Source organism: Pristis pectinata, chromosome 33, assembly GCF_009764475.1.
Source record: "Pristis pectinata isolate sPriPec2 chromosome 33, sPriPec2.1.pri, whole genome shotgun sequence".
NCBI classification, from domain to species: Eukaryota; Metazoa; Chordata; class Chondrichthyes; order Rhinopristiformes; family Pristidae; genus Pristis; species Pristis pectinata.
In genome coordinates this window covers 1,921,728-1,936,215 of record NC_067437.1, presented here as the reverse complement: position 1 = coordinate 1,936,215, position 14,488 = coordinate 1,921,728, and the positions used below count along the sequence as shown (strand labels likewise).

Below are 14,488 nucleotides of genomic sequence, written 5' to 3'. Positions count from 1 at the left end.
TCTGGGACAGTAGACAGCACCGAGCTGAGTTCACTCTTCACACCAGGGGGCAGGCCAGAGGACAGCCCTACTGTTCCCAGCTCTGGAACACCGGTGGAGCTGGGTCCTGAGGTACAGGATTCTCACCTATCCCTCCCCACCGTTGTCTGCAGGCCCAGAAGACGGGGGAGCTGTTTACAGTGCAGTATTGATTCGGATTCCTGCGCAGTTTAACTTGAGCGGCACAGTGGCACAGCTGGTGGAACCGCTGCCTCACAGCGCCAGAGACACAGGTTCGATCCTGACCTTCGGTGCTGTGTGGAGTTTGCACGTTCTGCCTGTAGGTTTCCCCCGGGTGCTCCGGTTTCCTCCCACCGATGTGCGGTTCGGTGGGTTAATTGACCGCCGTAAATTGTCCCCAGTGTGTGGGTGAGGGGTAGAATCTGGGGGGAGTTGATGGGAATGTGGGAGAATAAAATGGGATCAGTGTAGGATTGGTGTAAATGGGTGGTGATGGTCAGCACGGACTCGATGGGCCGAACGGCCTGTTTCCGTGCTGTATCTCTCTATGACTGTAAGGCGCTCCATTAACATCAGGAAGTTTAGAACAAAAAGAAGCCGATCAGCCGACTCCTGCTGTTGAACCTGGCTTGCAAAGGTTTCTGAACTATCTCACCCTTCCCCTCACACCTCCTCCTGAACCCTTTTCCAATTCCACACTCCAATGAGCAACTCCCGCAGGATTCCCTGAGTGTGGTTGGCCGCTCACTACAGAGTATGGAAAGGGAGTGGGAACTTGGGACGGCTGATAAAATGGGAGATTTTTAGAATGAAATGGGAGAACAGGCTGCACGGATCAACTCCAAGTTGATCTGCTCCCTTCATGTCCAATGTGGAGATGTTTCCTGATGTTAATGAGCGAGGGATTGGGGTTTATGAGTCAATGGAGACTGGAGATGCTCTGGCCCACGTGTGCGGACAGAGGATTTTCTAAAAAAAATGATTTCCATGTGACATGTCTGTCACTCACCGCTCTTCTTGTTCCATGGCGAGGCTATGTAAGGAAAGAGAAAGCCATTTCAGTTGGTTTAGAAGTTAAGTGTGAATAATCACAGTACTCAGGCAAGGTTTGTCTGTAATTATCGTTGTCTGTAAGAACAAGTTCTTCCATTTTTATAGAGCCCTTAGCTAGTTGAGAGTCCCAAGGTGAATCATGGGGACGACATAGCCTGAAGTCACATACCACCAGCTTCAAGAACAGCTACTTCTCTTCAACCATTTGGTCCTTGAACCAACCAGCCACTACAGTTTAGCAACACTCTGATCACTTTGCACTAAAATGGACTTTGTTTTTTTGTTCTACATAGAACATAGACCAGTACAGCACAGTACGTGCCCTTCGGCCCACAATATTGTGCCGACCTATATAAACCTTATCCCCATTCTATCTATCCCCCTCTCTACTTCACCTCCCAGAACCCTCTATTTTTCTTTCATCCATGTGCCTAATGGTCTCTTAAATGACCTTAATGTAGAACATAGAACATAGAACAATTACAGCACAATTCAGGCCCTTCGGCCCACAAAGCTGTGCCGAACATGTCCCTACCCTAGAAATTACTAGGCTTACCCACAGCCCTCTATTTTACTCAGCTCCATATACCTATCTAACAGTCTCTTGAAAGGTCCTATCGTATCAGCCTCCATCACCACTTCCGGCAGCCCATTCCATGCACTCACCACTCTCTGAGTAAAAAAACTTACCCCGACATCTCCTCTGTACCTACTGCCCAGCACCTTAAACCTATGTCCTCTTGTGGCCACCAATTCAGCCCTGGGGAAAAGCCTCTGACTATCTACCCTATCAATACCTCTCATCATCTTATACACCTCTATCAGGTCCCCCCTCATCCTCCGTCTCTCCAAGGAGAAAAGGCCAAGTTCCCTCAACCTGCTTTCATAAGGCATGCTCCGCATTCCAGGCAGCATCCTTGTAAATCTCCTCTGCACCCTCTCTATGGCTTCCACATCTTTCCTGTAGTGAGGTGACCAGAACTGAGCACAGTACTCCAAGTGGGGTCTGACCAGGGACCTATATAGCTGCAACAATACCTCACGGCTCCTAAATTCAATTCCCCAATTGATGAAGGACAATACACCATATGCCTTCTTAACCACAGAGTCAACCTGCGCCACCACGTTGAGCATCCTATGGACTCGGAGCCCAAGATCCCTCTGATTCTCCACACTGCCAAGAGTCCTACCATTAAGACTATATTCCGCCAACATATTTGACCTACCAAAATGAACCACTTCACACTTACCTGGGTTAAACTGCATCTGCCACTTCTCAGCCCAACTCTACATCCTATCTATATCCCTCTGTAACCTCTGACAGCCCTCCAAACTATCCACAACACCCCTAACCTTCGTGTCATCCGCAAACTTACTAACCCACCCCTCCACTTCCTCATCCAGGTCATTTATAAAAATCACAAATAGTAAGGGTCCCAGTACAGATCCCTGAGGTACTGATTGTATTGCCCCCTGCCACCACCCCGGCAGTGCGTTCCAGGCACTCACCACTCTGTTTAAAAAAACTGACCTCTGACATCCCCCCTGAACTTTCCTCCACGCACCTTAAACGGGTGACCTCTGGTATTGGCCATTGCCGCCCTGGGGAAAAGGTGCTGGCTGTCCACTCTGTCTATGCCTCTCATAATCTTATACACCTCTATCAAGTCTCGTCTCATCCTCCATCGCTCCAAAGAGAAAAGCTCTAATTCGCTCAACCTCTCCTCTAAGACATGCTCTCCAACCCAGGCAGCATCCTTGTAAATCTCCCCTGCACCCTCTCTAAAGCTTCCACAACATTCCTATAATGTGTGACCAGAACTGAACACAATATTCCAAGTGTGGTCTAACCAGAATCTTGCAGAGCTGCAACATTACCTGCTGGCTCTTGAACTCAATCCCCCGGCTAATGAAGGCCAGCACACCATACACCTGAACTGCCCTATCCACTTGTGCGGCAACTTTGAGGGATCTATGTACTTGGACCCCAAGATCCCTCTGTTTCTCCACACTGCTAAGAATCCTGTCATTAACCATGTACTCTGCCTTCAAGTTTGTTCTTCCAAAGTGTATCACTTCACATTTTTCCAGATTGAACTCCATCTGCCACTCCTCTGCCCAGCTCTGCATCCTGTCTAAATACCGTTGCAACCTACAACAACCTTCTGCGCTATCTACTACACCACCAGCCTTCGTGTCATCTGCAGACTTACCAATCCATCCTTCCACCTCCTCATCCAAGTCATTTATAAAAATCACAAAGAGCAGGGGCCCCAGAACAGATCTCTGTGGAACACCACTAGTCACCGACCTCCAGCTCGAATATCCCCTTCTACAACCACTCTCTGCCTTCTGTGGGCGAGCCAATTCCGAATCCACACAGCCAATTTTCCATGGATCCCATACCTCATGACTTTCTGAATGAACCTACTCTGGGGAACATTGTCAAATGCCTTGCTAAAATCCATATACACCACATCCACCACACTACCTTCATCAATTTGTCTTGCCACTTCCTCAAAAAACTGTATTAAGCTTGTGAGGCATGACCTGCCCTTCACAAAGCCATGTTGGCTATCTCTAATAAGACTATGCTTCTCCAAATGCTTGTAAATCCTGTCCCTAAGAATCCTCTCCAATAGTTTGCCCACCACTGATGTAAGACTCACTGGTCTACAATTCCCAGGATTATACCTTTTACCTTCCTTGAACAATGGAACAACTTCTGCCATCCTCCAGTCCCACTCCTGTGGCCAGGGAGAACTCAAAGATCATTGTTAAGATTCCAGTAATCTCTTCCCTCACTTCCCATAGTAACCTGGGGTATATCCTGCCCGACCCCAACATGCTCCAGCACATTTGCCTGTTCTACACTAACCTCACATTTGTCTAAGTCCCTCTTCCTGGTGAACACTGAAGCAAAGTATTCATTCAGGACCTCCCCTACCTCCTTCACCTCCAGACACATTTTTCCCCCCTTATCCCTGAGTGGTCCTACCCTCACTCGTCACCCTACTTGCCAAGGCCTTCTGATGTCCCCTTCTAGCTCTCCTGTCCCTACTTAAGCTCCTTCCTGGCTACCATATAACTCTCGAGCCCTGTCTGGTGTTTGCTTCCTAAACCTTAAATAAGCTTCCTTCTTTCTCTTGACTAAACCTTCCACCTCCCTTGTTAATGGTGGTTCCTTCACCCTACCATCCTTTCCTTGTCTCAGTGGGACAAACCTATGTAGAACCCCATGCAAGTGGTCCCTAAACAACCTCCACATTTCTGCAGTGCATTTACCAGAGAACATCTGTTCCCTGTTTATGCTCCTAAATTCTTGCCTAATACCATCGTAATTTGCCCTCCCCCAATTAAGTACTCTCCCATAATGTCTGCTCCTATCTTTGTCCATGGTTATGCTAAAGGTCAGGGAGTTGAGGTCACTATCCCCGAAATGCTCGCCCAGCGAGGGGTTTGTCACCTGACCAGGTTCATTGCCTAGTACTAGATCCAGCATGGCCTCTCCTCTAGTCAGCCTGTCCACACACTGTGTTAGAAATCCTTCCTGTACACACCTAACAAATCCTGCCCCATCTAAACCTTTCGCACTAAGGAGGTGCCAATCAATATTAGGGAAGTTGAAGTCACCCACGTTATTTTTGCATTTATCCAAAACCTGCCTACTTATCTGTTCCTCAGTCCTGATGGCTATTTGGGGGCCTATAGAATACTCCCAGTCGAGTGATTGCTCCCTTCCTGTTTCTGACTTCGACCCACACTGACTCAGTAGACGATCCCTCTCTGAAGTCCTCCCTTCCTACAGCTGTGATATTATCCCTGATTAGCAATGCCAACCCCCCACCCCTTTTACCTCCTTCCCTATCTGTCCCCTGCTGTTCCTTCCTCACCTTCTCTGTACACATCGCATCTACTTTTACACCAACTGATCCATCCTCTAATCTGACAGTCCAGTTCCCATCCCCATGCCAAGCTAGTTTAAACCCTCCCCAACAGCTCGAGCAAACCTGCCCGCAAGGACATTGATCCCTCTCTAGATCAGGTGTGACCCGTCCTTTTTCTACAGGTCGTACCTTCCCCAGAAGAGATCCCAATGATCCACAAACCTGAAACCCTGCCCCCTGCACCAATTTCTCGGCCACACATTCATCTGCCAAATCAACCTATTCTTACCCTCACTGGCACGTGGCACAGGCAGCAATCCAGAGATTACTACCCTTGAGGTCCTGCTTTTTAGCTTCCTTCCTAACTCCCAATACTCGCTCTTCAGGACCTCATCCCTTAATTTACCGATGTCGTTGGTCCCAATGTGCACCATGACTTCTGGCTGCTCTCCCTCTCCCTTCAGAATGCTGTGCACTCAGTCCGAGACATTCCTGACCCTGGCACCTGGGAGGCAACATACCATCCGGGAGTCTTGTTCTTGTCCACAAATTCTCCTGTCTGTCCCCCTAACCAATGAATCCCCTATCACTATCGCACTACTCTTCCCCACCCACCCACCCACCCCTTCCCTCTGAGCCACAGAGCTAGACTCTGCACCAGAGACCCGGCTGCTGTGGCTCTCCACCAGTGAATACAATCGGCAAGGTTAGGTGGGATTTTTATTTGTTGTTCACAGGATGTGGATGTCAAGGCAATGCCAGTATTCCCCCAACTCCCCCCAGAACTGAGAAAGCAGACAAGTGTTGACCACCCTGGTGGGTCTGAGCTCATAGAACATAGAATATTACAGCACAGTACCAGCCCTTCAGCCCACAATGTTGTGCTGACATTTTATCCTGCTCTAAGATCTATCTAACCCTTCCCTCCCACATAGCCCCCCATTTCTCTATCATTCATGTGTCTAAGAGTCTCTTAAATGTCCCTAATGTATCTGCCCCCACAACCTCTGCAGGCAGTGTGTTCCACGCACCCACCACTCTCTGTGTAAAAAACTTACCCCTGACATCCCCCTTATACCTTCTTCCAGTCACCTTAAAACTATGTCGCCTCGTGTTAGCCATTGTTGCCCTGGGAAAAAGTCTCTGACTGTCGACTCGATCTATGCCTCTTATCATCTTGTGCACCTCTATCAAGTCACCTCTCATCCTCCTTCTCTCCAAAGAGAAAAGCCCGAGCTCACTCAACCTATCCTCATAAGACATGGTCTCCAATCCAGGCAGCATCCAGGTAAATCTCCTCTGCATCCTCTCTAAAGCTTCCACATCCTTCCTATAATGAGGCGACCAGAACTGAAACCATATACAGGCCAGACCAAGGAACAACTGCAGATTCCCTTCCCTGAAAACTCCTGGTGAATCAGGTGGGATTTTAATGACAACCCAATGGTTACGCTCACCATTAATGAGAATAATCCCATTCCTTTACGAGGTACAGCTGTGATGATGATGTGGGGAATGGACCTGCCAGCTCGTGCACAGCAAGCTCCCACAAACAGCAACGTAAGTCGTTAGTGAGATCGCACTTGGAGCACTGTGTACAGTTCTGGTCACCCTGTTATAGGAAAGACGTGGTTACACTGGAAAGAGTGCAGAGAAGATTTGCGAGGATGTTGCCAGGACTCGAGGGCCTGAGTTACAGGGAGAGGTTGGCCAGGCTGGGTCTTTATTCCTTGGAACGTAGGAGAATGAGGGGCGACCTTATAGAAATGTTTAAAATTATGAGAGGCACAGATTAGGTGGACGGTAACAGTCTTTTCCCCAGGGTAGGGGAGTTCAAAACTGGGGGGCATAGGTTTAGGGTGAGAGGGGAAAGATTTAAAAGGGACCTGAGGGGCAACTTCTTCACACAGAGGGTGGTGAGTATATGGAACGAGCTGCCAGAGGAAGTGTGTGAGGCAGGTACAACAGTGTCATTTAAGAAGCACTTGGATAGGTACATGGAGGGGAGGGGCTTGGAGGGATATGGGCCGAACGCAGGAAGTTGGGACTAGCTGGGTGGATACCGTGGTTGGCACAGACTGGTTGGGCCGAAGGGCCTGTATCTGTGCTGTATTGCTCTATGACTCTATGATGACGACTAGAGAGGGGAGGGGCTGTTTGAGGGGACACAGGTGCCAGTGTGAACCCTGGCACACTGGTGAGTGACAGCAGATTGTCCACCTGTACACGAGACTACAGTGCGACCCTGCAGTAAGGGCAGCTTCCTTTGCCAAACAAGTGAGTTGTGATCCTGGTTCCTGGGAAAATTAATGGTGCAGTTGCTCAGTGGTAGGTCCCCTTCTTCTGCCAGGAGGTCAGGAACTTGAGCCTCCCTCTGGAGGCCCACGGTGAGGGACCGAGGGAATGCTGCACTCTCTGAAGCACTGCCTTTCAACACGAGGTGTCAAACCGAGGCCCCTTCTGCTCTGTCAGGTGGGGGGAGATGGGTCTGTGTTCCTCAGATTTAGAAGTACGAGGGGTGACCTTATTCAAACATACAAGATCCTAAGTGGATGCCTGGAATGTGCTGCCAGGGGCGGTGGTGGAGGCAGATACGATAAGGGGTTTAAGAGGCTGTTCGATAGTCACATGAATGTGTGGAGAATGGAGGGAGATGGACATTGTGTAGGCAGAAGGGAACAGTTTGGTTAGGCATTTAGTTACTAGTTTAATTAGTTCGGCACAACATGGTGGGCCAAAGGGCCTGTTCCTGTGCCGTACTGCTCTATGTTCTACGATGCTTTATTGGTGCAAGTTCAAATACTCTCGAATGCCAGGGTTCACACTGTCATCTGTGCCCCCACAAACTGCCCCCCCCTCCTCCCCCCACGGTCATTATCACATTGCTGTTTGTGGGAGCTTGCTGTGCACGAACTGGCAGCTCCATTCCCGGTACTGTCATCACAAGTGGGCCTTGTAAAGGAACGCGATGGCCCAAGAATGTGACGATCTTTGCTTTAAAACTTTGACCACACTGTTCAAGGGAAGAGGGGTGTGCATTCCTGCAACACCGTTCACACCACCCCAAACAGCTGGCAGGTAGGAGACTGATGCTAGCACAGCAAGATCCCACAAACAAAAAAGTGATAACGACTGGCTAATCTGTGATTGAAGCACAAATATAGTCCAGGATACCTCCTGTGCAAAATAAAAGGAGAGATGGATGGATAGACAGACAGTCAGATAGATAGAGAGAGAAAGAGAGGTAGATAGATAGGGACAGTCCACAGAGAGGGAGAGAGAGGGGGGAGAGGGAGAGGAAGAGGGAGAGAGGGACAAGGAGAGAGGGTGAGGGTGAGAGGGAGAGGGAGGGAGGGAGGGAGAGGGAGAGGGAGGGAGGGAGAGGGGACAGCGAGGGGGAGGGAGGGACAAGGAGGAGAGAGAGAAAGGGGGGAAGGAGGGAGAGAGCGTGAGATGAGGGAGAGAAAATACAGGGCCTCGATTTAACATCCCATTCATAAGACAGCAGGTCCAACACTGCAGCAGCAGCACGGTCCCACTGGAGCGTTAGCCAGGAGCATTTCCGATACTCCAGTTTCTCGAGTGGGATTTGGACCCGCAACCTTCCAACCCAGAGGCACTAGTGCACGCGACTGAGCCACACTTATCACTGCTGCACTGACATTAGTCCCAGCACTCTAGAGAGGACTGCCATCTCGTCTCCCCTCACCCCCCTCCCCCGCCGATGGCCTTGCGGATTATCCCCGCTGATCTCCACACCGCTGAATCCAGGGCTTTACAAGTGAATGAACTGAGCCTGGGCTGAGCTTATCTCAGGGCTGCAGCTGCTGATGGACTGGATTAGTGATGCTGCCGTCTCGCAGGGTTCAACTCCCAGGCTCGACTCGCGCTGGCAGAGGAGATTTTTTTTTAAGAAAACTGGAGCAATGCGGAAACTTCAACAAAATGCGCATGTAATACCAAGGGGAACCAAACCTCAGTTACACACACCACTCAGCTTTGCTTTACCCACTGCAGAAGACGGCTATCAATGAACGCAGCCACTACAGTGGTTTAACGAGGGGAGGGAGTGCAAGAGAGAAAAATAGGTCACTCGTTAAACTACAACCTTCCTCTCCAACGTTCTTTCTCACACGGCCCTTCCTAGACCACCAGATGTTGGAACTGATGAGAAGTAATTGTCCTGAAAGGTTTACAGTTTCTCTCTCCACATAGGCTGCCTGACCTGCTGAGTGTTTCCAGCCTTCTGTTTTATTGCAGATTTCCAGCACCTGCAGTATTTTCGTGGAGAGGGTGTTCCCAGCAGTGGGAGAGTCCAGGACCGGAGGGCACAGCCTCAGAATAGAAGGACGCCCCTTTAGAACAGAGATGAAGAGGAATTTCTTTGGCCAGAGGGAGGTGAATCTGTGGAATTCATTGCCACGGACGGCTGTGGAGGCCAAGTCATTGGGTGTATTTAAAGTGGAGGTTGATGGGTTCTTGATTAGTGAGGGCGTCAAAGGTTACAGGGAGAAGGCAGGAGAATGGGGTTGAGAGGGAAAAATAAATCAGCCGTGACCGAATGACGGAGCAGATTCGATGGGCCAAACGGCCTAATTCTTCTCCTGTGACTTATGGCTTTCTTTCGAGGTGATTGCTAAAAAGATGAGAGGAGGGAGTTCACCCAGAGGTTTCAGTCTGGGCAGCCCAGTGGCGCAGCAGGTAGTGCCGCTGCCTCACACCTCCAAAGACCCAGGTTCAATCCTGACCTCCAGTGCTGTCTGTGTGGAGTTTGTACGTTCTCCCTGTGACCGTGTGGGTTTCCTCCAGGTGCTCTGGTTTCATCCCAGAGCCCAAAGACGTGTGGGTTGGTTGACCAATGTAAATTGCTCCTAGTGTTCCGGTGAGTGGTAGAATCTGGGGAGAACCTAATGGGAATGTTGGGAGAACAAAGTGGGATCAGTGTAGATGGGTGATCGATAGTTGACGTGGACATGTCGTCCAAGAAGCCAGTTTCTGTGCTGTATAACTCAGTGCCTTGAAAGAGTGCAAGTACAATCCCTCATCACACTTAATTAGTACTTGAATAAACTCTACAAGAGCTGTAACTCCAAGGCCTGAGGGCTGAGCAATGGGATAAGGAGCTGGAGCCGGTATGATCTCCTGTAGCATGAACTACCATGATTCCATAAGTCAGTATGAAAAATATCCTGACACTATTTACCAAAGATACGTCCGTACCAATAACTTAACTCTCCAGCAAAATACCGCCACAGATATTTACCTCGCCACCCTTTGTGGGACCTTACTGTGTCATTTTGCTATTAATCAGGTGCTGACTAGTTTCTATGACAAAGTGTAAATCAAGCAACTGATAATTTCTCATTAAGGGCTTACCTAGGTCCTCGAGTTCTGAGGTCATCGATTTTGAGCGCAGGGCAATTGTGGGAGGAGTCAGCCGTTTGTTTTGTGATGTGACTGGGGAGAGAAAAATTTTTCATTCAAATTCAGCGAAACCGGAGTCAACAGTCGGACCAAACATGAAGGAAGTACCACAACTAAGGCCCTGTTCCTCTCTGCGACTGCCCTGCATTCTCAAGGAATCAAAACAGTCTCCAGAACAACACGGCAAACAAAAACATCCCAGGAGGGAGAACCTGAAGGATTTCTGTACAATGTGCTGGGAAGCAGTTGGGAGTCCTTTGTTTATTAGTCACAGAAATATCAGACATGGGAACAAGGGTTGTCCTGAAGCATCATCAAATGGGGCAATGAGGAAGGTCATCAGCTCCCTGAATGGCTGTGGGAAGACGGACGTTGTCAAGGTGGGCAACCAATGATAGGATTGTGGGAGGTCATGTGATGAAAGTCCAGGAGTAACTCCAACCAGGGTTGAGCAAGGGGTGAAGTTTACCAGCTTCTCTGCATTCAGGGTTCTCCCTGTCCTGGCACAGACAGACCTCAGACGGTGCTGTGCCCCATAGTACCTGTCAGTGCATGACCTTTGTTGGGTCTGTGGGTTTAAGACTCCATTCCAGACCCCAACCATGTGAACCAGAGAAACATCCCCTGCGGTGTGAGGAAGTTCCTCACTGTCACAGTTGTTGTCCTTCAGTTTAAAGCCAGACACCTTCTCTGGATGAGAGGTCACCCAGTGGAACTGAGATGATGAAGCAATTCTTCACCCCAAGGCCAGTGAATTCTTGGGATTTCCTCCCTTCCCCAGGAGGCAGAGGGTCAGAGGCTAAGGTGGCTGGACAGGAAGGTGAACTTCCTGTGGAGGATCAGCCAATGAAAGGTAGTGCAGGATCGAGGGGCTGAATGGCCTTCCATTGCTTATGTAACGATGTCAAAGACCCAACTCCATCAATGAAGGGAAGACAGAAACTCTGTGTGCCGAGTAACGATCCCCCTCAGTCCAACCTTCAAACAGCAAATGAACTAACGATTGTGGGATCTTGCCATGCAGCGGTTTGCTGGTCCATTTGCCTCGGATTCAATCATGCTTTGAGTATGAAGCTCACGAGGATGACCATAGGCAAGGTAAGATCATGCAGATGGAGATCCCCTTCCTACCTTGGTCAAGGGGTTTCTTCACACTTCAGCCCTGACGTGGGTGTTCAGATGGATGGGTGGCAATTCGAACGTGGGAGGTGGCGCGGGACAGCAGAATACAGCCTGCCTACAACGTCCCTGGATAGTGACTGGGAAGGGATCCCTGGCTCCTTCAACTATCCCCTTCCCACCACCCACACACTGGGCAGTGGTGCAGGAGATCCCAGGTCTCAGAGGCTTGCCAAGGGTCCGTGCCCATGCTGGGCAGAGCCAGGGTTTGGTGGGGCAGTGGGCAAGCAGGTGGTAAAGCAAATGGACACTGCCCCAGCGTTCCTACCTTTCTTTCGGGAGGCTTCCTCCATGTCGGGGTTGCGTGTTACCATGACGACCTTGAGCATGAGGTTGTTGCCACCCTGCCGGATCATGTTCACCACCTGCCGGTGCCCCACCTTCACCACGTTTTGTCCGTTCACCTGAAGGAACCGAGCAGAAACACCGTCCATAGGGTGGGCGGCCGACAAATGCAGAACCCCCACCCCCCAGACTCAGGTCATGTGCAAACACTGGGCTCTGCGGTGGGGAGATCACCTCGGTGGGGTGGTCCCATATCCATGGGGGAACCACCGGCCAGATATACCCATTCAATCGGGCACCAATCAACGTTGGGCAGTCGCAATCAAAGGGAGGGTCTGATGGAGATTTCAGGTGGGCATCGAGTACAGCAGTTGTACAAGACATTGGTGAGGCCGCACCTGGAGTGTTCCGTTCAGCTTTGCTCACCCTACTACAGCAACAATGCTACTAAGCTGGAAAGAGTGCAGTGAAGATTTACGAGCATGTTGCTGGGACTCGACGGACTGCACTATAGGGAGAGGTTGGGCAGGCTGGGACTTTATTCATTGAGGTGTAGGAGAATGAGGGGTGACCTTACAGAGGCAGATAAAATCATGAGGGGCATAGACAGGGTGAATGCACACAGTCTTTTTCCCAGGGTTGGGGAATGAAGAACTAGAGGGCACAGGTTTAAGGGGAGAGGGGAAAGATTTAACAGGAACCTGAGGGGCAACTTCTTCAGCCAGAGGGTGGTGCGTATATGGAACGAGCTGCCAGAGGAAGTGGTTGAGGCAGGTACAATAACAAAATTTAAAGGACATTTGGCCGGGTACATGGGTAGGGAAGGTTTAGAGGGATATGGGTCAAACGCAGGCAAATGGGACCAGCTTAGGTGGGAATCTTGGTCGGCATGGACGAGTTGGGCTGAAGGGCCTGTTTCCGTGCTGTATTACTCTGTAACTCAATGTTTTGGGCCTGGTTCCAACTCCAGCCATTTGGCTTGGGAACTGAGAAACACACCCACTGACTGGCAGACACATTCTCCAATGGACCAGCTCCCTCTCATGGCTTCGCCTGGCTGAGTAATTGATCACCACTGCCGTTAATTGATCCGCCTCTCTCTAATTGGGTGGACCCGCTCACTGACTTACCGATTGCTAACTAACTGACTGGTGTTGTCACACTCTCACACCACTGAGGCAGGTCCTCCCTGTGGCCGGCGAAGGGGGTGGGGCAGGTCCTCCCCGTGACCGGCGAAGGAGGCAGGGGCAGGTTTAACAGAAGCACGTCCACATTGCCATTAGACACAGGATAGCCCATCGAGTCTGTGCCACCTCACAGAACTATCCCACTCCCTCGCTAATTTACCCTGCAATCTATTCTCCCATTATCTCCCCCAGATTCTACCCCTCACCTACACACTGGGGGCAACTTACAGCTGGCAATTAACCCACCGACCAGCACGTCTTTGGGATGTGAGAGAAAACCAGAGCACCCGGGGGGACACCCACACAGTCACAGGGAGGACGTGCAAACTCCACACAGGCATTACCGGAGGTCGGGATTGAACCCAGGTCTCTGGAGCTGTGCGGCAGCCGCTCTACCCGCTGTGTCACCAAATATCATTCATACAAAGATAAACAGATTTGTGGGATTGATTGATTTCCTTCTGTGAGGCATGGGGTTATGAAGGAAACCCTCTCACATGGCTTAGACTATGTCAGATACTCAGAATCATACAGTACGAAAACAGGCCCTTCGGCCCAACTAGTCCATGCCGACCAAGATGTCCATCTAAGCTAGTCCCATTTACCAGACCCATTAACCTTTTAAACCTCTCTTATCCATGTACCTGTCCAACTGCCTTTTAAAAGTTGTTATTGTTCCTGCCTCAACCCCTTCCTCTGGCAGCTTATTTCACACACATAACACCCTATGTGTAAAAAAACGTTGCCCCTCACGTTCCTATTAAATCTCTCCCCTCTCACCTTAAACCTATACCCTCTAGTTCTTGATTCCCCAATCCTGGGAAAAAGCCCATGTGCATTCACCCAATCTATGCCCCTCATGATTTTATACATAAGATCACCCCTCAGTCTCCTACGCTCCAAGGAATAAAGTTCCAGCCTGCCCAACCTCTCCCTATAACTCCGTCCCTCAAGTCCTGGCAACATCCTTGTAAATCTTTCCTGCACTCTTCCTAGTTTAATAACATCATTCCTATAGCAGGGCGACCAAAACTGAACACAATACTCCAAGTGCGGCCTCACCAGCGTCCTGTACAATCGCACCATGACTTCCCAACTTCTATACTCACTGCCCTGACTGGTGGGCACCTACTGGTGCAGTGGCTCCTCCTGTCTTCCTGTATACTCAACGTAAAGTGACTGCTGTTGTCCACACACTGGTCTCAAGTGTGGGAATGTACAGAGTATTTTTTTGAACTAATTAATAAAATCAGAGCTTTCCATCACTGGTCTAAATCATGACCAATGACCTCTACCCCATGGTAGGAGACAAGAGCCCATCTTTTTTTCTTCCTAATTGTGGATCTCAAATAAGGAGTGGTGAGTGGACATGAAAGTCCTGCTCTGACTAACCCTGGACCCTCAACACCCCAACCCCCAGCCAACAGATGGACACCTGCCAGCCACAGGAATGGGCAGCATTCAGATGGTGAA

General features: G+C 50.0%; 1 protein-coding gene across 5 annotated transcripts in view; it reads right to left on the bottom strand.

The window, feature by feature from the left end:
* Positions 1–14,488, bottom strand: part of LOC127585488 (SH3 and multiple ankyrin repeat domains protein 1-like) — a 224,065-nt gene that overhangs the window by 22,531 nt on the left and 187,046 nt on the right. For 4 of the 5 annotated variants that reach the window (XM_052042976.1, XM_052042975.1, XM_052042978.1 and 1 more), the window contains 3 exons: positions 11,812–11,947; positions 10,317–10,397; positions 1,010–1,033 (listed from right to left, as the gene is read on the bottom strand). In XM_052042976.1, coding sequence (XP_051898936.1) covers positions 1,010–1,033; positions 10,317–10,397; positions 11,812–11,947 — 241 coding nt within the window. The remainder of the gene's footprint in view (positions 1–1,009; positions 1,034–10,316; positions 10,398–11,811; positions 11,948–14,488) is intronic. The other variant, XM_052042977.1, reaches the window with a different exon arrangement.